This window comes from Salvia hispanica, chromosome 3, assembly GCF_023119035.1.
Source record: "Salvia hispanica cultivar TCC Black 2014 chromosome 3, UniMelb_Shisp_WGS_1.0, whole genome shotgun sequence".
Classification (NCBI taxonomy): Eukaryota; Viridiplantae; Streptophyta; class Magnoliopsida; order Lamiales; family Lamiaceae; genus Salvia; species Salvia hispanica.
Window position 1 is genome coordinate 12,894,971 of NC_062967.1, and position 27,014 is coordinate 12,921,984.

Here is a 27,014-nt window from a genome sequence, read left to right on the forward strand (position 1 = left end):
TGCAAATAAAATTTTGTGTCAATTCAATTTCAAGTGATTCTCCTGTCAGAAATGTATTAACGAAATCATACAGAATTAATGAGGTGTTACATTAAGAATTCTACAAGCCTACAACAAAACAAAATAGTACAAGCCATCCATGCTCCATCAAGATGGAGTGACGTACAGCACCGGGACAAGCCCAGCCAGTTTTCCATCCCTCCCTGGTCGTTTCTTCTTGACCTGTGCAGAAGCTTCGGAGTTAGCAAACTACACGAGCTGTTAAAAATCACGAATCACATTTACGAGCAGGCCAACGATGAAAAAACAGTTCTGCTAATGGAGAAAAAGGTTCCTAGTTAATGTCAAAGATAACAGAAGTTGAACAATAAAGTTTTACTGGTGTAGTGAGTAATCTGATTTAACCTTAGATAGATGAAGTAAAAGAGTTACTACTACAGCTCGTAAACTAGTTTAGCTCAGTGGAAGGAAGGCACTGTTTATGTTACTGATAGAGTCACAATGTGTGTACATTTATATGCTCATTATACTTACATAATACCAGCCATCTACTTCATCCTCAATCTCTAGATCTTCACCAGCAGTAAGGCTTAGCTGCAGATATTAGAAAGCATGAGGTTATCCACATGTGAAATTACAGCTATAACATTAAAGCAGTTGCAATGTAGATTTAAGCATAACTTAGCTTCTGCAATTAGCCAGCTGAATATGTTAATGTAACTCACCTCATCGTCGCCACCAGCAGTGAAGTCATAGAGTGCTGTCCCGAACTGTGGATTCCCAGAAGATGGCCGTCCATCACTAAAACTTTGAGACCCGGACCCAGACCCTGAGCCAGCTAAGGGATTCTCAAATGACTCGAATCTTTGATGATCAGGTGATGAATAAGGTGGAGGTTCTTCTCTTATCTGAAAAAAGTTTCACATCAAACTACCCTTTCTTCTTAACAATTATAATGTGGGATAAAAAGGAAGTTCAAGTATCTAACCGGGGAACCAGGACTCTCATATGCACCATATCTACTTGCACTTGGCTTTTCCTGCTTGCAACTCAAAAGTGTTCATTAATGTATATAATCACTTTTGGATGTGTAGACAAGATATACACAAACCCCAATTTTTGCACCAACCAACCGCTATACTCTAAGCCTTCAAACTAGAGGTTATAGGTCTTTTCCGAACAGGTCAAACATATACATATGGATAATTGTTAAATTTCTTGAATATAAAAAAAAGGTCCCATTTGTAGATTTGATAACTTATACATAAAGGTATAGTGGAGACAAAATCTAAAGAATGGTATGAGCAGAATATATTGAGAATGAGTTTAATAATGTTGGAGATGGTCTTATGTCTGATAAAAACCACATGCTACAATATAACTTCAATGAAAGACTAAATTATCATTCAAAAGAAATTCTTTTGGCCATACTATGCTATCAGATGGAAACAAAAGAAGGTTCAGTGAAAATTTATTCATACCTTGGGCTGTGAAGACCCACGAGTAGATGCTTTTGAGCTGAATAATGACGGATAGTTCATTCCTCCAAAGTGGGAGGAAATGGATGTCTCCACAGATCCTATTGAATCTGGGGATGAAGACCCAGATGATCTTGCGTCATATTCCTGCAGATCACAGATATTTAAAAAGCTGTCTACTATGGATATAGATTTCAAAGGATCAGGAGGGGTCCTAACCTCCCTTTCTGTCGTTTCCAATAGAGTCTTGGCCCACATATCATCATAGCTCATAGAAGGTCTGGAAATTATGTTCTCTTCCTCAACATCAGGGGCATCTGTACCAGCACCAGCAAGAAATTCATTGACCTGAAAACCCAGCAAGTAAAAAGTGAATCTCTCAAGTCCAAATAACAAGAAAATTACAGCAATCTGTCAGAGCAAGGAAAGCATAATTCAATCAGAATATTAGCTTGATTGATAAGTTCCCCGGCACCGTTTGACACTTCAAGATAAAAGAGCAGGAGCACGGCATATTAAGATAATTGGTTACAATTTCCTTTATTGGGCGAAACATAATACTCACCATTAAACACTTCAGTACAACAAGAAATTATATTGGGGGTTCTTATGAAGAAACAAAAAGTCCAATAAACGAATCAGAAAGTGCAAGTCGCCTAAAGGATGTGTAGTACTCAAAAAATATCGACATCCTAAGTAAAATTATCCGAAAACCCTATAACTGTCAGCGATTTTAAACATACCGAGCAACTCTAAACTATAGCTATCCAATTATCCCATACCCCTTCTAAGGATTCTTCTTTATCCTCGAACAATGGCCCACTCCAATCTAGCCTCAATAAATAACAAAGGGTTGGGACAATAATCTAACACAATGATTTACCCTTTTTGCATCTAAAGCTGCCAAAATGAGATAGAAATGTGCATTAACGGGAATGGCAGATATCATGGCAAATAATTACATGCGCAAACATCTTTCCGAAAAAACTATATGGTATTCCTAAGTCGTCAATCTAAAAATCCTATAAGTAGATGAGTTTAAATACATCAATCATTTCACTCAATATGTTTATAAACATAAATATACATAAACTACTACTACTATAAAAGTTGTTACCAGTAGCTAAGTGCAGCAACAATCCCAAAGCAGGAAGTGCGCAATTACTAAATATATTGCAGCCAACAAGAAAAATTATTGTCATTCCTTAGCTTGATATTTGTATTCTAAGTACCAACCATGAGATGTTAGACATGCTCATTGATTCTTACCCTGTTCATAGCAGGTGCACCATCATCAGCTAGATTTGCAGCCCAAAAATTAACAAGGTCATCATCAAGTGCATCTGGCTCCGCTGACCTCGTTTTGACAGTTTCATAAATAAGATCAGGAACCCTTGGCTTGGATGTTTCATAAATAAGATCAGAAATCCCTGTAGCAACAGCAGGGTCATTGAAGCCTGTTGATGCGCTTATATTGTGCCGAGTGCGATAGATATCGATCAGCTTGGCACTGTTTCAAAATGTCAGATAAAATAAAATGAAAAGCAGTTAGATTGATTCTTTTAGGAACTGAGATTTTTGTTATCAACATCTACAATGACCAGAAAAACGGTTATGTACACTGAAGGACAATGGTTCCATGGGGGCATACATTTTGTAAGAAATTACTAACTCCAACAAAATTGCATACATGCAGTAGGATTTGTTAGTTGATACTTTGTTGATTGGATATTAAAATTACTCTTCTTGGTTTCCTGTTATCTAATTGTTACTGCTTTACTCTAAACCCTCTTTTTTCCAGAAATGAAGTCTCCATATCATCACTCAGGTGGCAATTAGAATCCAATATCATCAGCTAAGAGGTAAAGCAGATGAGACAAAGTACCTTGTTGGGCCTAAAGGGAGATATTTTGCTCTTGGAACATAGCAAAAAAGCGAGACGAGATCTAACAGCCTCTCATGAGTCTCATACAGCTTCTTAAGTTCCTCGTCTGTCCATTCTTTCTTTGCATTGTCATGATTGCGCATCTCTCTAACATTCAAGGGCAAAACAAAATTGAGAAGCACATCAAGAAAGTTAAAACTGGGAGATAATAGAAAGTATTCCTTACTTTATCAGTTCATCTTGAGCAATATACATTTCATCAAGGACTTTAAGCATAGGACTTATTAAAGATCCAAGGCCAGTACCACTTGCTCCCTGATCTTCACCATTACTGGTATGCATGTCTGAAAACTGAGATTGTACACCACCTTGAGCCAAAGTATGCAAAAATTCATAGATCTGGAGCCTATAAGGCTCACCAGATCTGATTGCCATAGTTGTAAGAGCCTGAGCAGCAACAATGCGAATCTGGCATGCACACATAGAAACCCATGTTAGCATTCCCTTCTTTGGATAATTTTTTTATACAGTCAAGTCGACCTAAAAAACTATTGCTTCTTTTCAAGACAAAGAGACCACTGTAACTCTGAAACAATAAACCCTTACAAAACTTTACTCCTTTTGCTAATGAGACCCCCTAAATAGGCAAAGGTAGATCAGAAACAAAAGAAACAACGATATATGATGAAGTGAAGGATACAAATTTGAAAGAAACGTCTTCCGAAATCCTCACTTTATTATTATTGGTCCATCCCTAACAAAGACCTATACTAATTGAACTCTGGATACACTATATAAATGCATACCCAAGGGCTTCTAAAGGTGGATCTGATAGCAATAACAGCATCGCATTCGCACTTATTCAAGCACATTAAGGCTGGAAGGTGGAAAAGAAGGAAGGCATCTATGAGTTTAAGCCCTCATAGGAAAAATGCAACCAGATCATTTTATTACCATGAGAAAGGGTTATAATTTATAGATCTCACAATAAGTGTGGCCTAGATTAATAATTTGTACCTCCAAATTCTGTAAACCAAAAATACGAGATCTTGCAGGAAATATGCTCAAATATCAGCGAGTTTTTCAAGTTCCATCAGGGCAAGGAAGAAATCAAGGAACACGATACAAACCTCCCAGCTTCCACTGAAAGCACACCTTTGAAGACGAGTTAGAGCGCCAGCTAGTGTCGGATTACGTGAGCTTGCAGCAGCAACCATTTTATCTGCATCCAGCATCATCAATGCAGTACCAGGTGGGGTTGCCGACTCCCAAGCATATTCAGAGGCAGCATAATTTGCATTTTCTCCAAGGAACCAAACCTACAAATGATTGAAATGTATCTTAGCATATGGTAAAATTGTCAGTTGGGAAACCTTAATATGCAAAATGTTACTAGTGGAGCATATAACTCACTGCTGCTTGAACTAATCTCTGCAAAGCAAGTGCTGACTTGGGATCAGAGGCAGATACTCTATCAATTGAGGTAAGTCCGGAAACTGAGTCAGGTTGAGGGGGTGGTAAGTCCAGAACTATTGTGACAGCTTCTAGGGCCGTGTGTTTTCCATCAGGTCCAGCTCCAACAAGACAAGTCTAGGAAACATATGCTGTTAGGTAAAAAAAAAAAAAGTTGAGCAATAAGAGTTATGACTGGATCATCTAAGCATACTTTCCACAGTAGTTGAAGAACATCAGCATCTATCTTCCCTGGAACTTTAGTTGCAAATATTCTAGCAATTTCAAGAAGAGTGACTGCCATATCTGGTGTGGCCTGAAAAATACAAATGAGATAGTGGATATGTAAGAACAGGGGCGTAGCCACATGGACCTTTGGTGGGGCATTTGCCCCTCCTCTAAAATTTGTACATGTACTAATATTTCTTCAAATTTGCATGTTTGTTGAAATTTCTTCTTAAATGCCCCTTCTCAATTATTCAATTATTTGCTATACATAATTTTTTGCCCCTCTTCATTTTAATTCCTGGCTCCGCCCCTGTGTAAGAACATAGCATGTTCTTGAAAGATTATAATATTAAGCTTAAGTTGAGAGTGTTAAATGTTTAAAGATGTGTTTCATCAAAACACAGGTAATATATACATAATAGAAGAGCAACCTATTTCCAGGGAAGCAAGAGTCAAAAGACAAGAAGCACTAATTTCTGAAATAAGAGATGAAAATATATGAAACTTAATAAATTCTAGCCACTTCAAAAATGAAAATAAAACTCTCTTTTAGCCTAAAGAAATAAAACTTTTCCAGCCATGATAGACACAATAGTAAGAATTTAATAGAAGAAATGTGGGGTGAAAGGGGGAAGAAGAGGGAAAAGATTAAAATTCATAGAGCCACAAAAGAAAGAGGGGATAATGTCTAGAAATATTAACCATAGTCTCCTTCCATCTTTAGTACCTTGAAACGAGCATGCAGTGTGAGCAATATATCATTTAACAAAGTTGCTGGCCAAGATGGATCTGAGAGCTCAGAAGCAATTATAGATTCCAGTTCATCAAAAGATTCATATGGACTTTGCATCCATATCAGAGCTTTAATCACCATTGCACGTACATATACGCATTCACATGCAACAGTTGTTCGCACGACCTCCATTAGTGAAGCCAACAAACTTGCAATTGTGTCCTTCGAACCAATCCCACTGGATACTGGGGGAACTCTGCGACCTGGCAACAATAGCAGAATAGAAAAACATAATATATTACCAGAGAATATGGAAAATCATAAAGCAAAGTAGTATGGCCATAAATAAAGTTGAAAAGGTTGAATTATATAAATATACAAGCATCCAGGTATAGTTTGCATGGATTATCGAAATGGCAGATGCTTAGAACCAAATGAATAAGCAATACGTTCGAAGAGAGTATCAGATTCCAATCAGGAAAGTGGCACAGTTACTTAAATCAGGTCCACATCATAGAATGACTATTTGACGAAGAACCATTAAACCAATAGAAGGAAAGAATTCGACAATCACACCCCGAGAACACAACCCTAATGGAAAATAAAAAATTAAGCTCAACTCAATGTTCAACAAGAATTAACTTGGTTTCTGCTTCATTTTCCATAGGAGGAACATGGACTCTAGACTGACCAGCGAGAGAGAAGGGTATAATTCTCCAACAGGTGCACTTCATTTCCTTTACTTCTTATCCCTATATTACTCGTATTACTTCCACCCTTTCCTCTTTGGTCCTTCCATACCATTTGCTTCAACACCTCAGCAAAGTGAACAATCCAATAGGGCCTCATGAGTAGTGAAGGACAATCCCCAACCCATAAGACATGCATTTGCGGGGACACTCGATCATGAACAATCAATTGTCTTACATGTTGATTAAAAGTTATAACAACCACCTGGTTTAGCTTATAAGTTATTTAAAAGTTCAAGAATACAACACAAGCATTGTTTGCACCTGTGAAATGGTGGTAAATGGCAGAACTCATGATCATCTAATATAAGTTTCATCCTATGCTAACTAGCTCATGGCTTTTGAGAAGAAATGATGGACATCAAAACAAGGGTAATGCAGGTAACACATGCACTACCTTCTGACGGTGCAGTTGGATTTATATCTGGATCATATGAGTCGTTGTTGTCAGAGAAAGTATTAACTTCAGCTCCTTCATCTATGTCTTGTAGACCTAATGCAAACGCAGCAGCACGACTTTTTCCCATTTCCTGAACAACTCTGCTTGCTGCATGCAATACAGGTCGAGACAAACTCCGGAAAGAACTTTCCAATCTGTAAATAAAAGCAAAAGCACCATGTAATGCTTGAATCTCATATAGATAATTAATGATGATATGTACAAAGAATGTAGACACCTTGCCACATTAAGCAAGCAAATGTATAACAAAAAGAGGAGTATGACCTCCGCATGACAAGTTTGATCAGTGGTTGTGGACGCCTAGTTTTTGCAGATTTATCCTTGGTGGTCTTTGGTGGAGCTGCATCCTTTTCATCAGAAGTCATCTCTCTCATAGAAGGGGTATCTGGAAGTTTGAGAATTTCTCTACTTAATCGATACCATCCCGCAGCTCTTTCCTCAGTCCTGTATTGAATTTTAAAAATAATTGAACTATTAGGAGTATATTGGGAAACTGAGAAATATGTATGCATCAGCTATGTACAAATGCCACCCATCAAAGGTCCAAATAAAAAATTTAAAGACGACAACGCGAAAACTGCAATGGTATTAATGGGTACCTTTCTGAATTATCAAATTTACCCAGGACACAAAGTATAGCTTCAAAACAAACTCTTTCACTGGGATCCAAGAGAAGTTGATAGAGTACAGAATTGAACTGAGACTTGATGTCTGGACGTTCTGCACTCACAAATAATTGGATGTCATCTCTATATAATCTAAGGTTACAGTTCAGAAGTAAAACTGCAACTGCATAGAGAAGGTAAACTCATAAACATGTACCATCCAAAACTCGAGCTCTGGCCACGGTATGACACAACTTAGCAAGTGCAACTCTAGCAAGAACATCATGCAAATGAAGGACATCGTGCAGGGCCCCTGATTTATAGAAACTCTGATGAAGATAATGGTAAAAAAAGAATTCAAGGATAGGTTTCATGCATATCTAAGGGAACAGAAGGTAAAAGATATCGGTCATACCCCCAGGTTGGACATAATTTCCTGCAAATACCAAAAATTACGAAAATTAGATATAATTTAACATATCAAATTCAAATATACGTATACTATATCATCCTAGCAATAAAAGTAGAAGTACAGCAAGCATTAAGATATTAAAAGGTTTCATCCACGTTTTTGTGCTCGCCTTTTGTATCGAACTATACACAAATGAGCCTTTCAAGTTTAATCTCGAGTGAAAAAACAACCATTTGTCTACCATAATTTTAACTTCACAACTCATCGTCCGCACACCGTTTAACAATCTGGTGGACCCTCTACGGGGTCTGCAGTGTCCAGTGACTGCTAAATGAGGCCACAGGTTTTCCGCTAATATGTTGATCACAATCTTTTGTTTTCTCTTAAGAGATATTAAAAAGAAATATGCCCATGCACATGCTGAAAGGGGGACAGGACATACTGGAAGGGGGTAAAGATTTGCTCTACAGCTTAGAACATATGACCACATACAATAAATAGCAGCATTTGGAGGACTCCAAAAGTCTTAAGAAAAACTAAAAACAATGAACCTCTGCTGCATCGACAGGGGTTTTATCCAGCGTTCAGTTTAAAATGGTTTTGCTTCCATAGCTAGCTATATTTTCCAAAATGGGCTCCACAGTTTTTTTATACATTTCTTAAGAACTAAGAAGAATAAGACATGCAGTTAGCAAATTGAGATACTCCAATATATATAGAACAATGAGTTGTGATACGAAAATGTGTAAAAATGCCCATCACAAGAATATCTTATCACCAAGTAAACACCAATTGATATGCATGTTATGAACAAAATCTAAAACGAGATACTGAGAAACTTCAAAGTTCAAAGCAGAACATTACCTAATGCCATCGCGACTGCATATGGATCTTTTGAAGCTAATTCAGATAGAATTTCCAGGGAATGTCTCACAGCTACTGGATCAGAGAACAAAACACTGCAATGTCATTCCAAATAGGAGGGTCTTAGATGATTTAAAAATGAAGATTAATGGATAGATGGTGGTTATAAATAGAGTAAGATTGGTAATAAAATAGAGTAAACTAATTGGATGCAGAAACTAACTGATATCTTTAAGGGTGTCTTTGTAAGTAACAAAATATAACGAAGGTCCAAAAAGTTTCTCATAATATCGAATATTATTAACCAGGATTGGGATTAAGATTAAATACAAACAAGCAGCCTAGTACAGAAAGACCATTGCACATTTGCACTCCAGACATCCTTAGTAAGTAAAGCATCAATTAAAGACAGTAAGCTAACCCTTGTGCAGCCCGGTGGAGAAATGCAGGATTTCCTGGATCCAGAGGGAGTCTTCTCAAAGCACTTATGGCTGCATATTGCAAATTGCTTCGGATGACCGACTGATGAATTACCAACCAAAAGAAAGATGAAAGTGATTGACCATTTACTTTAAACAGTCCCAAAAACACAGAAAAGCTTAATAAGTCAGTTTTAGTAAGATCAATCCACCTATATAGATGAAGTCAAAGAGCCAGTTAGTCAATGACAAACCACCCAAAGTTCCTTGAATTAAACATACATTTAATAAGAAAAAGGAAAAAGTAATGTTAAGCGTGGAAGCACTTAAATATCAAGAAAGCATACATCAATTAAACTAAAAACCTCAAGGACTACGATTGTGAATTCTTATAACTAGCTGCCAACATCCAGGTGGATAGATGATAAAGATCATAATAATTTATTTTCAACTAAAACTGAACGACATTATAGGCTGTAGGGGTGTGAAAAATCCTAAAAAGGTCAATTATCAATTCTTCTGCACCATCTCTCAAGGTATAAATATATGAACAGTATATACAGCTTGCAGCTGGCACAATAAGTTATGATTGGTTTGGATGCAAATAATAAAGTTAATAACTCAAACCAAGAACACTAAGTATATCATATCAAAATAAAAGATGGAGTTAGCCCTGAGATTTGTAGTCAATTGGATGTCTCAGATTCAGATGTAAGTTTTAACATTTAAGATACGTTTAAGGCGGAATCAGAAGCAAGAAAATCAAGAAGTTAGAGAAAAACAGGAAAACAAGAAGTCAGTAACTACAGTCATTACCTCCTTATCACCTCCCTTTATTCCAAATATCCCCTTCTTTCGCTTCTGAGGTTCACCAACCTGGCAATCAGAAACTTCTATTTGAGTATTCAGAAGTAGGTATACAGTTTTTCGTCCCAGATAAGAGATAGGTACTAGGTAGAAAGTTAAAACTAAACGAACCTTTTCCAAAATGCAGAACACTATCTCATACAACTTGGATAGGATTTCTGAGTTGCTTGAAGGAGCATAAGTAAGAGCCTTCAGTGCTTGCAGCCTCCGTGGATGAACTTTAAGAGAACATAAACAAATAAATTGCAGATCTTCAGTTTCAGGTATTACATAAAACTTTGTCTAGGCAGCACTTTTCATGAATTACAACTAACACACACCAGCACCAGTAATTTCAAGTGAAACTTGAAGATCTGAATATTTGATTTATAAATATGAAACTTTACAGCCACCCCAAACCCCATGCAAGCCAGAGGTACAATAATATTGAAAAACAAGTGATATGTTGAAAGTTTATTCACACCTATTCCTATTCCGCGTTTTCCTACTCTTACCAACATTTGCAGTTCCATGTTTTCACCGTGGGTGAATGGAAAAATTAACTCCACAGAATGTACCTTTCAACCCCCCCCCCCCCCCCAACACACACACACACAAAAATTATCGTTACAATGCTCCATGGATTGTCCTGACCCTAGAACACCTATAAAGCAGTTCCATAATCACCACCAAAGTAACAAGATCATAACCGGCGTCTTGTGGCCAAATAGTAAACTTCTTATCGATCTCTCCAAAACCCAGCATAGACCAGAATCAATCCGCATTGAATTATATTTATTAAAAAGTTGGTTCAAATAATATTTGCATATAAGCTAGTTAGACTTACACCAGGATATCTATCAAAATATACAGTATCCACCTCATATCTACTGGGGCTAATTGCTTTGTGAAATTTGGAAAAGACATTACATTTGAATTTATTCATTATTCCCTTATCTCTCAAGTCTATTTGATCTTGGAGATTAAGTCAAGAAACATTTTAGAAGATGTAACAATGAGAAGCTAGGTCTGTACTAGATGAGAATCAAGTGGCAGACCAAGATGCTTCGCCAGGTTAAAGTACTACCTCTAGTGGTTTAATATGGAAGTGCGGTCACATGTATAGGAAATTCAAAATTAAAAACAAAGCACCACAATGAGGAGCAGAGATTCATGAATGATGCTCAAAGATTAACAACCCAATGTGAAGGTCAGCCAACAGAACAGCTGAATAACAAATAAGTATGCAAGAATTAAATGGCTTTTCACAAAAGGTAACAAGACTGCAAACTTTTATGCTATGAAGGATTAGAAAAGTGATGGTCATTTTCTAATAAGGATGCTCCAAAACACCAGACTTGTAAAGAATATAAACCCTAAATTTTATTTATAATTTAAAATGTTCTTTTTTAAATATTTTCAATATTAATAAAAAAAATACAATTCAAGAAAAGAAAGCTGTAAACGAGATGGATAATAACTTGTTAAATTATGTAAGAAAGAGTCATTACTCACATTCAACTTCTTCATTTAAAGCTTCTGAAGTTAATCGCTCAACTACTCGAGGAACAACATCAGCTCTTGTCACACCTCCAACTGCATCAATGTCAGCTAAAGCATCCCAATTCGGTGTAGGTATCCCACCACCAGGGCTTAAACCTTGCGAACCAGAATCTGATAGAATTCTTGCCAGGTAATAGTAAACATACCGCAGCACAGTCCTATCCTCACATTGCTGGTCCAGCTAGATTTCAGAATAAACAAAAAGATACAATCACTTTTCATTCTTAGAAAACAATATTGACCATTATAAGTAACTTGGATACCGAGAAATGTGCGTCACAACATGATCATATGGATGAATCAGCAAAATTCGCAATATTCCAGTTTTTTATGACTGTTGCTCGTCCTAGATTTTTTCTTGTCTGATTAGGATTTATCTGTTCACTATTAGTGGATGTACTCTTCAGTAGTTAATGATCTGGATGTATACAATGTAAAAAATGATCTCATGATTTGATACCACAGCCCAAGATAGAAGTCGAATTCTTACACAGCAAGCAAACCAAATGTTACATCTATTAACAAAACTTAAGAAATGAATTTTGGGTCGCTGAACTTGATAGCAAAGAATATCAAATAGCTAAAATTAAAGCTCTAGGTTTTCTTTAGACAAGCATCTAGGTCTTATGGATTGGGGGAAAAATAGCAGTAGAAAATTCTCCGTGGAAAACTCATACCATTAAAAGTGACGGTGCCAAAGACGGGTCCACAGAGTTGTAGACAGCAAGCTTTGGAAATACATGGTGCACCAATTGCCTCTGTGAGTTTTTCTACGAATATACACCAAGAAAGTGGAAATCAGGAGATAAACTTATTTAACACCATAAAAACATACAATAAATAAATAGAGATAAAAGCAAATGGAATAATACTTGATCAGATGAGGCTGCTAGCTCATGAATACTCCTTGCAAGTTGGGCATAAGACACTGGCTGTTACAACCAGATAAAAGCATCAAGCAGTAAAAAAGTTGCAGCATTACATACTACATTTGCATGTCATAACAGCAGTGTGCAAGTTATGAACAGAAATTGAGTTCTGCACACCATTGACGCAAAAGAAACCTAAGCTTCGATTCCATTCGAATGAAGAACCAACAAAAACATACATAAAAGAAATGCAGTAACAATTCAAGGTAGATCAAAAGACCACAGAATGATTCATCAAAAAAACGACCTCAGGCGAATCAAATCCTAGCTCATTTCACCGCATATCTCAACTTGCAAGTACGATAGAAACACAAAATCGGAGACCTTTTTCTTTTGTCTTTGGGGCATAATGTTGGCGCGAACTGGATTGAAAGCAGCCTTGGCAGCAGAGATGGTGTCACTCTGGATCTGCATTAATGTCCCCTTCTTAGACCTCCGCTCCGCCACATGCGGCACCGGCGCGCCAGCTGGCGCCGGGGAATCGACGGGCGGCGGCGCCGTAGTCGACGCCGCCGGTGAGGGCTTCGACGGCGAACCGTCCGAGGTTATGAGATCCATGAGCGTCGTGCCCGATGACTCCTGTAAAAAGTGGAAATGACGAATTAAACAGCATTGATTTCCCTCACTGAATCAAGCGCGCAAAAATGAAACGGCAATTCTAAATTTGGAAGTAGATGATTGAGCAAAGAGAGAGGGAAACGAGATCTTTGAGACCAACCGCCATGGACAAATCTCGGCGAAGTAGCAGGAAGAATCGGTTGAGTGGTTTGTGCAGTGATCGGATCCTGCTCTATTACATTAGCTACAGCAGCAACTATTCTTCAACATATTTAACTTCTTCATTTTTTACAGTTTATCTTCACGGTAAATTGGAGAAGTTAAAAAAATGTTTAATTTAGACTGCTTGATAAATCGATTAATAACTTTATGCACAATAAGTTAAGCCAATTTACTTTTTGCTGTTGGCGGCGAAAATATTGTTATGTTCTAACTTCTTCTACTACATAAAATTTGCCGAGTTTGAATATAGTAAGTTTATTTTTTCAACTAATGAAACAAACTATTTAAGAAACAATTTGTTGATTAATGCATTGAATGTTATGGTTTATTTATATAAATCAAATACTGTTAGATTTAAACTTGGCACTTATAAATTGTCTTATTTGCAATCATTTTGTAATGTGTTTGCTTTAGAGCTTAAGTGTGTAGTTTTAATTATACAGTTGTTTTGACAACCTTCGAAGATATATTTAGTTAAGTATTTACGAGTTTTGGACGTAAATAGTATTATTAGAAAAAAAATTAAATAAAATCTTTTTATTTTTCCAATTCAATTCATATTATTAATTTTGTGACGTTCACTTTCAGTGTCTACAATGTCATAGCTTCACAATTTCACATTTCTTCCAAAATTTTGAAGCCTACTTTTGATATATACTCGTAGTACAATTTTATATCTATCTACCTTTTGTCTCATAAGTTTTAAACAATAAATTTTTAACTTAACCATGAAAATTGTAGTACTACAATTTTATATCTATCTATCTTTTGTCTCATAAATTTTAAACTATAAATTTATATCTTAATCATGAAAAAATGTAGTACCATTTTAAAATTAAAAAAATTATGACTAATATAAAATACACATAAAATACAAATAATGAGAGTAATAGTACTATTGGATTGGGCAAATGGGAATTTGTTGAAATGCGACTTAATTACTCATTTTATACACTAAGAAACAACATAGGAGGAGTATATATACAAATTCATCGCACCTGTTTTGCAATTTGGGGATTTTCCGATTTTCCGAGCTAGTGCAAGGTGGATCAAGATTTTATGTGGAGATCAGCTCCGATGTTCGGTCCACGCATTTCTCGCGTTCTCTTCCTACTCTTGCTTTCTCTTCTGGTGAGTAATTCTTTTTCCTTCGTATTACATCTATAAATAGTTTAGTCACTTTCTTTTGATAATTTTAGGTTGTTTTTAACTGTATCTGAACCTTTAACACCCCAATTAGCTCGAGTTGCTTTCGTTTTTGCTTAATTGTTTGATTTGGCTTTTACTTTATGTGTATAAGTTGATTAAGTCCCTCTAGATTGAAGAAATTGATATTGAAACTGAGGGAGAACAGCATGCTAGATGAATACCGAGTTAACCTTGGTGGAAATTTATTGTTTGGCTGACTTGATTTTTTATGCTTTATATCAGCTATTAGAGAATACGTCAAATGGGGCTCCACTCGGTAATCATAACAGCGGTAAATCACCGTCGTCTGTTTTTTCCTTGTTCAACCTCAAGGAGAAAAGTCGTTTCTGGAGTGAGTCTGTAATGCGAACTGGTATGATGTGTTTCTACAATCTTCAGTTTGTTCGATGCATATTGTTGGTGCCTTAATGTTGCAGTTGCTTATTAATTGCCTTCTCTGTACCTGGCATTCACGGTATACAGGTTTTGATGATTTGGAATCATCTAACCCGAGCAAATTTGATCCCTCCAACTTCACCAAGGCAGGTACTTATTCTGTTCGCAGTATATCTCTTAGAGAGTAGCTAAATTTTACCAAGATTCATTAAGCTTCATTTGTTGATTTCCACAACATCTGTTAGTTGTTTTCTTATGAACAAACACGCGTACTGTCTTGCCTGAATATTGGTAACTCGTTTAATATTTCTTTGCATGTTCATTCATGTAGTTTCCACTTCTCCTTTTGCTGTTTTCTGTTCTTTTAAATTTTAACTAGGTTGCCACTTGCCAAGCTGGGGATACTTCAAACCTTACTGAAACTTCATAATCTTTAAAGATCATATGGACTAAAGACACCAGCATAGGGTTCTTGATTGAATCCTGAAAGTTTTATTGGATATACTTCTTCAAATACTTTCTTTTCTTTAATAGAGCATTATTGTATAAATCATAGTTAAAATAATTTGCATCAGGTTTAGCAGGAGCTGTTTGTAGGACAGTTTATATGACACGTGCGGCGTGCCTACTGCTCCCTCTAAGCAACTTTTGGAGTAGTACTTACATTATGTCATAAAGTAAAACATAGATGAACTTTACAGACTAGGTTTCCAATCTACAAGTGATGACCTTTTCTTTTTATTAGATTAATATCCAAGGATGAGTTTGCTGTTAACTTTTAGAAAAGTGACTCCTTGTTCTAGGCAGGTCTCTGAGACTGAAGCATGTGATTCCACATAATGTTCTATCTCAAACTGGAGCATTTTGTGTTAGGAATTAGTCTGAAGATCTTAACCACGTGTTTCCTCATGGACCCTCTCTCTCAGACTTTAGTATAGAGTGCTAAACCAGCTTGTCACTGTACTCTGCTATGGTCATTGACTTATTATTGTCTGGTTTTAGTAGCTTGATCTTTAAATGAGGCTAACTGTTGTAAAGTCCTGCCATTTGTTGGTTTTACATCCGGAATAGTAAAAGGAGAATCTTTGAGGATAAAGAAGATTCTTTAGAGGAGGCGTGGTACACAGTTATGGTTTGAATCGCCTGGTGACACTCAAATAAGAAATGTTTTTAAGAACTTTTATGTGTCAGACGTCAGTAGATATTGAGTTTGCATTATCTGATGAATATATTTAGCTGCGATAATTCTATTAGCTAAGAATTACATTGGGTATATGATTGCTTTGCACAATTTATTTCTTTACCTTGGGTACATGAAGTTTTTTTATGCCATTTACTGCACCTGTTCGGAACTTGAAGTTGTATTTTTCTGGATATTAGGAAATATTGCAAATTATCTCAAGCTTTTGGAAGTTCACTCAATCTACCTTCCCGTGCCTGTGAACTTTGTTTTCATTGGATTTGAAGGCAATGGGAACCAAGGTATCTAGAGATGCACTTTTTACTTTTGCAAATGATCACTTCAATCACCTTGCTGTTTTTTGGACAAGGTGTATTTTATTTATGACTATCTCCTATCTCTTGTTTTGCAGATTTTAAGCTAAATCCAGAAGAATTAGAGCGATGGTTCACAAAAATTGATCATATATTTGAACACACTAGAATTCCAAAAATTGGAGAAATTCTTACACCGTTTTACAAGATTAACATTGATCACGAGCAACGTCACCATCTTCCACTAGTCAGTCACATAAATTACAAGTAATGCTCTCACTAATTATTCTATCCTTCATTACTTTTTATATTTTGCCTGATTCATGAACTTTCTTGTAGAATTGTGAATTGATTGTTGTAGTTGATTATTAACATTAATCTTTTTGTCAAATGCACCTGTAGCTTTTCTGTTCATGCCATCCAGATGGGCGAAAAAGTCACATCTATATTTGAACGTGCAATCGATGTCCTTGGGCGCAGGGATAACGTATCCAATACCAGGTATTTAAATGCCATGTGAACTAGGCGAAGACTTGATATATTGTTTAGTACTTTAGTTTAGTTTAGCTGGCCTATGCTCATGTTTGTGGTGCCCGTTTTTTTCTCTTCAAAGGGACGATCCTGCAGGTCTTTGGCAAGTTGATATTGATATGATCAGTGTTGTCATCAACAGCCTTGTGGAATATTTAGAACTGGAAGGTGCATATAACATCTTTATTTTGAACCCAAATCATGATGCAAAAAGACCTAAATATGGCTATCGGTAAGTTCCTCGAGCATTTTCTATTACATATGAGGAATGTCAATCGAATTTGAGATAAACCTGGCTATTGTATATCTTCTCTAAATGGCGTTTACATTTTGCTATGGTTTAGAGTACTTTCTTTTCCATGTTTAGGACACCCATGCACCTCTGTTCAGTTGTTTTGACTATGCTTACATACCATTCATTTCAACAATAATAGGATGCATGCAGATCAAAATACATTATTACATTTATCATGTCTTTTGTGAGAGCTTTTTATAAGTTTGGATGCCTTTCCTAGCTAGACCAACCTGAAGACATTGGCTACACCAATATTTGGTTTGGTTAAGTTTCAAATTTCTCAAACTGAGGAATTATTATTGTTTGGACGCAGTGCCTTGTAAAACGTTTTAACCAACCCATGATAGCTTACAAGTATTGAAAGTTCTATTCTAAAAGGATCTCGAGAATTACTTCTAAATTGATGGTGTTTTGTTATATGTTGATCATCTTATAAGATACTATGATTAGAGCCTTGTGCGCCTTTCAATATAACGTGTATTAGATTACTGCTGGATTTGTAGGAACTATGTTCATGCTTTATTTTATTTTTTTCTAGTATTACTATTACCAGCTATAATTTTTGTAATACAAGCATATGCCATGCCAAAATTTAGAAATCCACTTAATATTCAGTTAGCTGCCTATATGATCCAGGTTTGGACTATGTGTAACTAGCATCCACTTTGAACCATGAATTGTCCTGATCTACTTATAGAGAGTTATCTGCTCTACTAATCTGATCAATTCAAGTCCGTTGAAAAGATTATGGTTGAGACCATGGAGTCACCATCATATAAGTAAACATTTTGAACTTCTATCCAGTATTATATACTAACCAGCCAGTATAGGGGGTCAATTTCTGATGCACATTGACTGTATACTGTTGCAACCCAATTTGAAAAAGCTTCAACTCAGACACATAAAGAACATAGTTTTTTTCCTAAATAGTTTAACTCAAAACTAGGATAAAAAGATTAAGTTTAGCCTTGGTCTGACAAACTCTTGTAATAACTTTTAGCATTGAAGGAGTGAAAACTCAGTTCTGATCTTTGATCTTACCTAATTATTATGAATACATGGTTGTTTTGATTATACATGTTTCTGACAAGATGTAGATTCCATATGTTCTGTTATTATGAGAACTATTATGCAAAAGAGACCCGGGAAAATAGAAAAGGTTCAGAATGAAATGAAAATAACGGAAGAGAGGAGGAAAAAACCAAAGGATAATGAAATGCAGAAAGAGCAGGAGAAATTTTCAAATAGTTTGCATCATCCATTTGTGTCTGGCAGAAAAGTCTTTGTTTTAAAATTGGCATTGTGTTTATATCTTCATGTTGGTGAGGTCACTGAGTCACTGACTCAGATTTTACACTGCAGGAGAGGCTTGTCTGAGTCTGAAATAAACTTTCTTAAGGAGGTATGATTTATAATTTTTTGGCCTCTTTTGCATTCCTTATTTGAGAGTTATTCAATACTCCCTCCGTCCCACTTAAGATGAGACGTTTTCCTTTTTAGTTTGTCCCAACTAAGATGACACATTTCCTTTTTTGGAGACTTTCTCTCTCCAATTAATACACCTAACCACTTTTTCCCACTCCTATTAAAGTATTCATCTCTCTTTCTCTCTCTATTTTAACACTTACACCCACCTTTTCTCTCTCCAATTAAACACATTAACCAATAACTCCTAAAATCTCATGCCGGCCAAGGAATGTGTCATCTTAGCCGGGACGGAGGGAGTACATACTCAAGAAGTTCCATTTCCGATCTGATTACATTCAATTTTAAATTTTAGGACAGATTTAAGATTCTTCTCAACTAATTGATCAGATTTACCTTGCTGTTCTTTGTAAGAAAAGAGCCATTCTTCACTAGTTTACAGGACCTGATCATTTTCATATTTGAGCCATACATCTTAACTATAAAATCAGCTTTCTTTTTTTCCCTTTTTGTATAGTGTTCCACTAATCTTTACTGTAATTAATATTGCAGAATAAGACCTTGCAGACAAAGATTCTTCAGTCTGGAAAAAATCCAGAGAGTGTTCTTGGTGTGTAGTACTTGCTCTTTAGTTTGGCAGATGACTGACATATTATCCAGTCACTAATTTATACATTGAATAATCTTGATAGCGCTTGAGAAAATCAAAAGACCTTTGTATGAAAAGCATCCAATGGCAAAGTTTTCCTGGACTGTAATGGAAGAGACTGATACGGTTCGTTATACTTCACCTGTATTCTTATATATCTAATTGTGACATATAAGTTGAAAATTACTGCAGAGCTCTTGTAACTAGTCATAGCACCACTAGTGTGCTATATAACCTCACTAATTCTTACATTTGTTTTCTTTGGTTGAGATTATTTTCTGATTCTCATTCTGATAATTGGTTGGTAACACAATACACAAACACATGTCAAGTCTTTGATCAACCAGTAACTATTGTAGATTTCATGATTCTGATGTGTTCTCTTGGATATTACCGAAATGATTATCAGATAGACTGGTATAACAGATGCCTTGACACATTGAACAATGCTGAGATGCTACATCAAGGGAAAGACACAGCTCATGTGATACAGAGCAAAGTTATGCAGGTATATTCTTCTTGTGGTATAATGCTAACTGATATATGCTTAAGGGAATGCATATGCCAGTTTCATCTTTAAACGTGGACTGGCTGTGACGATCAGATTGTGGAAGCTTTATCACCTTGTGCTTCAAGCTTCTCTCTGGGAAGTCTTCGAGTATGATCTTTCAAAATCTATTGCAGTTTTTGGAAGGGAAAAATGAAAATCTGAAGCTTGTTACTAAGAAAGATTTAGAGTCTGGAAACTTAGATGGTTTTCATGCTGAATGTCTCACAGATACGTGGATAGGAAATCAAAGGTGAAGTCCTCCCCCCACCCTTTTCTCTCTTTTTTCACCCTCGAGATCTTGATTCTTAATAGTTGGTAGTCGTTTTATACCAGGTGGGCGTTCATCGACTTGTCTGCTGGACCTTTTTCTTGGGGACCTTCGGTTGGTGGAGAAGGAGTGCGTACAGAACAAAGCCTGCCAAATGTGGAGAAAACAATTGGTGCAGTTGCAGGTAATAGTCGGTCAGAGGAAGTGAATTATAATTAATCACACTGATTGTATTCAGATAAGCCGCAGATCACTATGTTTCCTTTTCACAATTCCATCGATATCTTTTCGCATTATTGGTCGGCCACTGTCACCCTGAGATTATATTTTTAATGTCTATGTCCCTTTTTTGCATATATTTGAATTATGTGCGCCATTTGTCTGTTTCTAATTGTCAATGTATGTTATTCTTTACCTCCTGATAATGGTAAACTAATGTACTTGCTGTTTCACCCTTACAATGTTTTAATGATCCAGAGATATCAGAAGATGAAGCTGAAGATCGCTTGCAAGAGGCAATTCAGGAGAAGTTTGCGGTGTTTGGTGAAGTAGGCATTTATTTAAGCTTCTTACAGCATTCAATTACATGATGAGAAATACTCCCTTTGTCCCATTAAAAATGAAATGTTTTCCTTTTTGAATTGTCCCATTAAAAAATGAAATGTTTCCTAAAATGGAAACAACATCATCTCTACTTTTTCCTCTTTCGTACTTTACCCTCTCTTCATTAACTCACAAAACAACATTGCATAAAAGTTGTGCCGGAAACCAAATGTTTCATATTTATTGGGATGGAGGGAGTACTATTTAGCCAAAATGACGATACATTGAAAAAAGCAACCTTATTGGTTATGTTATTTGCAGTTAAGATTGTTTTGAAAAATGTATCTCTAATTTTTTCCATTATTTTTTGACATCTCTCTTTGTCTTTGTGGCTGGGTGTACAGTACTTACTAGTTATTACATTTTATTTGAATTCAATGGATCACTTCAGTGTAATAATTCTATAGAAGGGATATAGCAGTTAAGTCCCATGTTCAAATAGTAAAAAAATTTGATTCTTTGTACGAGTAGAAGAGCAGAACTTAGATTACAGGAGAACCAACATAATGTAGAACAATATTTCTAGAATAAAATCATATGATCAATATCCAAACAGTAAAAAGAACAATCAGAAGAGAGAATTCTCCAGCCCAAGCGGAACAGCGTCCTTTCTGGTCAAAGGTCATATTCTAGACGAGTCCATCTTGTAAGGAGAAAGCCTCCTTTTGTTCTCTTGAGCAAATTTAAGGGCCAGGTCCACAACAGTCGAGGCAGCAGCAAGTCCAACAGTCGAATAAACTGTGTAACAAATTGTTGACCCAGCATGAAAAGCATCCACCAGTGAAGCTGTATTGAGCTTTCAAAGGCTGCATATCTACCTTAGATGATCCCTTATATCGTAAATACTGCATATCTATCTTAGATAGTATTTCATTTAAAGGCTGTTTGACAATGATGAGTTAAATATGCTGCATGAATGAGTACAAGTAACTCCTTCTGAGACTTGATAATATAGTTGGCATACATGAGACCTTTAGTTACTGCTGCTAATGAAAAGTAATTCAACCATCAAAGACATTTCTTTTTTGAAAAAGGGCAAAAAAGGCCATCATGTATTCTGACTGGTGGTGGTTGCCAAGTTACTCTAATGTGGACTGTAGCCTGGATGCTCACCTTGAACTGAATGGTAGCAGGGAGGCGTTGAGTTACTGAATATGGCTTTTAGGAAAACCTTAATCATTATATGTACTATTAGTCTAGTACGGTTCTTGGATTTCTTGTTTGTCATGACTTTATGATATTGTAACTCTTGACACCAGATTCATGAGGATGCTGATTGCCTGGCTTTATGTTCCATGCATATTTAAAAGTTTATTCTTCGTGGTGTAATGATCGAGCATCTTTAGTTATTAGACATTGTTGCCAGAACTTGTGAATGCGATGTACCACTTTTGCTTGTTCTATTTTAGGGAGAAAGCCTTTGCTGTAGTCCTCAATTTTGTACAGTATTTCTATTCAATGCAAAATGCATATATTTAATTCGTAAGCATCCTCTATTCAATTAGATTTATGAGCTAAATTTCATATGATATGGTGCAGAAAGATCATCATGCCGTTGATATCCTTCTAGCTGAGATAGACATATACGAGCTCTTTGCTTTCAAACATTGCAAGGGAAGAAAGATCAAACTTTCACTTTGTGAAGGTAATAATGGGCTTTCACTTGATGACCTTCTTTCCCCACTCCCCCTTCTTGTACGTTCTAATTGAACTCCTGCAACATCAATACAGAGCTTGACGAACGCATGGATGATTTGAAAAATGAGCTCCAGTCTTTTGAGGGTGAGGAATATGATGAAAGTCATAGAAAAAAAGCCATAGACGCATTGAAACGCATGGAGAGCTGGAATTTGTTCAGTGATACTAATGAGGTTTGCTCTTCCATTCCTCCAAATTAGACACGTCTGATATATATTGTTCTTGGTTCACAATAGAGATCCTGACAATTGATGCTATTTCTCTGTTGTCAGTGGACACTAATGTATTATTCTGACCACACTCTGGCCATGCAGGAATTCCAGAACTACACTGTTGCACGTGACACTTTCCTTTCACATCTAGGGGCAACACTCTGGGGTTCGTTGAGGCACATTATTTCTCCCTCCCTTGCAGAGGGTGCATTCCACTATTATGAAAAAATCTCTTTTCAATTGTTTTTTGTCACACAAGAGGTAGAGATGTATGGGAAAGAAAACATTCTTTAGAAGTTCTAAAGAAAGTATCTCCAATCTTATATTCACTCTTCCTTTATTTATGCAGAAAGTAAGACATGTTAAGCAGTTACCTGTTGATCTGGAAAGTCTAAAACATAGGCTTTCCTCTCTAGTGTTACCTTCTCAGCAAGTTCACTTCAGCGAACACATGTATGCTTTCTATTCATAACTTCTATATATCATCTTAGGTAATTTAGGATGTTCATCTATATCTAATAGACTAATACGTTCTCCATTATAGTGTGCATTTAGAAGATTTGCATGCATGCAGTTCTTGTGTGTCTACTACATGCGAAAGCCTGTACATTCTGCAGTAGACAAAATGATAGGAAGTTCTAGTACTGCTTCTGACAGCTCCAGGAACACAATTTATGAAACATATTGATAATATGAATTGAGCTTTAAATGCCAAACAGGCTTGCCATCTAAAATTAAAAACATGAATTTATCAATAATGAATAACAATTAATCCTTGCTCAAATTATATATATATCTAAATATTAAGAATTTCTGTTGGAATTTGCTGATAGGTCTTCACTTTGCTTCAGCCAGAATGAAAGAAACTAATGTGGAGCCCATAGTGCACTACTTTTTAAGAATAGATTATGATCAACATTCCTTAACTTTTCTTTTGGTTGAGGTTCGTGGAGCATGTAAACAAATTTCAAACTGTTAAGCCATGCTGTTAGACTAGATCACTGGATAACCCCTTACTGACAGTTAATTGAATTTTGTTCTTTGATTAATGGTCTTAACCCAACTTTTGACTTGTTCTTAGGTTACCACTTTCTGAAGATCCTGCTTTGGCAATGGCATTTTCAGTGGCTAGGAGAGCAGCTGCTGTTCCTCTGTTACTTGTGAATGGAACTTTCAGAAAGACAGTTCGTTCATATCTTGATTCTTCTATTCTTCAGCATCAGTTACAGAGGCTACATGGTCATGCTTCCTTGAAAGGTTTTATTTTCTGGTGCTTATAGATTTCATATTTAAATTTTATTTTCCAAATTCATGTGCACAAATACATTTCACTAATCATTTTGTTATGTAGGTTCGCATGCACAAAGCAGGTCTACACTGGAAATCCCCATCTTTTGGTTCATTCACAATGAGGGTTTGTTAGTCGACAAGCATTATCAGGCCAGAGCACTCTCTGACATGGTAATTGTTGTCCAATCGGAGCCATCATCCTGGGAAAGCCATCTGCAGTGCAATGGACAGTCACTTTTGTGGGACTTGAGGTTAAAACACTTGCTACTATAATGAAAACATTGGACATAGATAATAGCATTAAAATCTATAATTTTTATTTTGTTATAACTACTGATAAATGCTCAAAGTAAAGCACAAAAAGCTAAATTGTTGTCTGTTGCACAGGAAGCCTACAAAAGCTGCTCTGGCTGCTGTCTCTGAACATCTGGCTGGGGTGCTTCCACTTCATCTAGTTTACAGTCAAGCCCATGAAGCTGCAATTGAGGTTATTACCTATTTACTGCTCTTCAACAGTTAAGCTCAGTTGTTATGGTCCTAGCATGTAGTAAATATTTCTGCTTCTGTGATTTACATGAGTAGGAAAGGAGAGATAATGATTTGAAACGTGATGGAAAGATTTTTCTACAAATAGATATAATAATAGTAATATTAACCTATTGGATCCTTAACATCCTATACATGTTTTATTAAATCAATGTTTATTTGTGCTTTCACCAAGTTCCAATCTGTATCCCATCATATATCTGTTAATTACCTCGTTGCCAAGAAAGCTTTGTCTTATATATATTTATATGCACACTAGTGCCTTAAATTGCTTTGTGGAATTGCTTTGTGCGTTGACTTTAATATATTTAAGACTCGGATTCTATGGTCAATGGCATCCTATAATCATGGCGAGCTTCGTGTGCAATCCCAGCTAAAAGTTCACATATGTATTTGATTAACCTATGTTCTCGATGGAGCTATATATCTGCTCTGGCCTAGACAAGTTCGTTAACCTAATCTGTGACTATTGCCTGTTAAGTGGAAAGCCCTGTTGCACTTAATCATTCTCCAATTTGTTAATGAACAGTGAAATGTAGTGCTTCATTGCTCAAATACCTTCTTATGCTGCATAATTTTCCAGTTTGATAACTGAAGCTCCAGTTATATATAAGTATTTGGGACGTGTATCAGAAGTAACTTTGGAACAAGAGCAGTAAGTTGTGGATTCATTTGCATTTGCTTGGAAGTTTAGTTGCTCCAGGTTTTACTAGACTATGAGGGCATTAATATTATAGTCCTATCCAATTAAAATTGAAGCATGTCTTGTCATTTATTCCCTTACTTTTATGTTATTCTCACATCAATTAGGTACATGCACAACTGCACATTGATTTAGTTTTCCTCTACCTTCCCTTTTAGCTGAATCTAGTGGTTGCTATGTTGGGCCATGTACCAGTTATGTCTGTTATGTTCCTATTTTTCTTGATTCTTTTTTTGTTCAGGTTCGTGTTGAGTCGGTGTTTTATAACTTCTAGTGTGGGAATTAGAGATATAATAGACATCTATACTTCCAATAATGTTCTGAATCATACTGTGATGTGCGACAGGACTGGACATGGTCAGTGGGTTGTAACCCATTTTCTGTTACCTCCGGAGATGGGCATATTTCCCAGTTCCAGTCTGATACCATTGCTAGGAGCTATATACTCACAACTCTTGAGGAGTCAATACAACTTGTGAATTCAGCAATCAATCTTCTTTTGATGGAGCGTACATGTATCCTTTCTTTGTGGTATCTTGGTCTTGGTATTAGCTACATTCATCAAACAACAAACAAACTCAAGAATCTGTCCCTCAGTCCCTGAGTACCTATGTGATTCCTAGATACAAAATATACTATAATAAAAGAACCTAAATTTGAATTAAATATCTCATTCAGGCCCTTCAGGACCATAGTTTTGCACTTCATACTTAATGCCACGAAATCTGTGGTTTAGTAGTGAAAGTTTGTCACTTTCAATTGTACCTTGAATCTTTGATTGTTGACACTAAATGAGAAACAGCAGAACACACTTTCAAGCTCTTCCTTTCCCAGGAGCGTGAGTTGCTGAACAAGTATAATTATGTCATCAGTCTGTGGAGAAGAGTAAGTGACAGCTGAAATCGCATATATAATGCTTAGCCCTGATTAGATTTTTCATCATTATTTTGAATTTCTTTTTGGTTTCTCCTTCAGATTTCGACTGTAACTGGGGAACTACGTTATGCGGATGCCCTGAGACTGCTTCACACTCTAGAGGATGCAACAAAAGGGTTAGCATATAATTTACTTCTTGAATTTCAGTTATTATTTCTGGTTAAATTAGCACAGTTCTGATTTTTATTTGTCCATGGCTTCAAAATAAGGATGACAATCTCGGCATTATAAGTTTACGTATGCTGTTTTCCACAGATTTGCTGATTACACAAATGCGACTGTTGCAAGTCTCCATCCAATTCACTGCACCAGGCAGAGGAAAGTGGAAGTCGAGTTTGACATGACTACAATTCCTGCCTTTGGGGTTGTTGGCCTTGTACTGTGGTTTGTATTAAAGCCGAGGAGACCAAAGCCGAAGATCAACTGAGACGGAATCGTTCTGCAACGATACATAGGGTTGATTTCCATTTGAGGATGTCTTGTTATAGATGCTGAGAAACCAAGGGTAGGCGTAGACAATTGTCAAAAGAACGAGCTTTAGTATCTCAAATTTTAAATATTGTACAAGCATTTTTTCTAAACAATATTTTGAAGAGCTGTAAACCATTGGAGGCGTTTAGTCGACTATAGTGTTTGTGTTGAACTCAAGCTTTTATTTAGCAGATTGATTAAAGGCTCACGAGTTAAAGTGACTTTCCATGAAACGCTCTCATTTTTGTAAAAGTATTTTAGAGCATCTCCAATGCCGGCTAGTCGATTCGCGTCGCTAGCCGGTCGGCTAGCCGAACCATTGGAGCAGGCCAGCGTCGAATCGGCGAAAAAAGCGG

The 27,014-nt window shown here is 36.4% G+C and overlaps 2 protein-coding genes across 3 annotated transcripts; one reads left to right on the top strand and one right to left on the bottom strand.

Moving 5' to 3' along the window:
- On the bottom strand, positions 1 to 13,408 carry LOC125214586. 2 transcript variants are annotated; one of them, XM_048115675.1, is made up of 27 exons: positions 13,342 to 13,408; positions 12,948 to 13,202; positions 12,567 to 12,626; positions 12,372 to 12,464; positions 11,647 to 11,875; positions 10,264 to 10,370; positions 10,102 to 10,161; positions 9,288 to 9,388; positions 8,867 to 8,961; positions 8,006 to 8,026; positions 7,808 to 7,903; positions 7,585 to 7,705; positions 7,250 to 7,429; positions 6,923 to 7,119; positions 5,771 to 6,039; positions 5,030 to 5,131; positions 4,777 to 4,953; positions 4,494 to 4,682; positions 3,590 to 3,831; positions 3,364 to 3,510; positions 2,748 to 2,988; positions 1,698 to 1,826; positions 1,482 to 1,625; positions 989 to 1,039; positions 726 to 908; positions 535 to 594; positions 1 to 222 (listed from the first exon to the last, which is right to left on the bottom strand). In XM_048115675.1, the coding sequence occupies exons 1-27, from the start codon at positions 13,345 to 13,347 to the stop codon at positions 148 to 150; spliced, it is 3,630 nt and encodes a 1,209-aa protein (XP_047971632.1). In that variant the 5' UTR covers positions 13,348 to 13,408; the 3' UTR covers positions 1 to 147. The 2 variants fall into 2 exon arrangements, with proteins under 2 accessions (XP_047971632.1, XP_047971631.1); XM_048115674.1 differs by having other exon boundaries at positions 989 to 1,042.
- A 984-nt stretch (positions 13,409 to 14,392) lies between these two features.
- LOC125214411 lies at positions 14,393 to 26,830 on the top strand. Its single transcript, XM_048115428.1, has 25 exons — positions 14,393 to 14,534; positions 14,835 to 14,964; positions 15,075 to 15,137; positions 16,368 to 16,469; positions 16,580 to 16,748; positions 16,884 to 16,982; positions 17,095 to 17,244; positions 18,670 to 18,709; positions 19,285 to 19,342; positions 19,425 to 19,507; positions 19,791 to 19,889; positions 20,066 to 20,181; positions 20,265 to 20,383; positions 20,677 to 20,747; positions 22,342 to 22,447; positions 22,534 to 22,673; positions 22,815 to 22,973; positions 23,062 to 23,165; positions 23,794 to 23,969; positions 24,064 to 24,253; positions 24,390 to 24,489; positions 25,598 to 25,766; positions 26,054 to 26,136; positions 26,227 to 26,303; positions 26,443 to 26,830. The coding sequence occupies exons 1-25, from the start codon at positions 14,463 to 14,465 to the stop codon at positions 26,612 to 26,614; spliced, it is 2,847 nt and encodes a 948-aa protein (XP_047971385.1). The 5' UTR covers positions 14,393 to 14,462; the 3' UTR covers positions 26,615 to 26,830.
- The last annotated feature ends 184 nt before the right edge of the window (positions 26,831 to 27,014 follow it).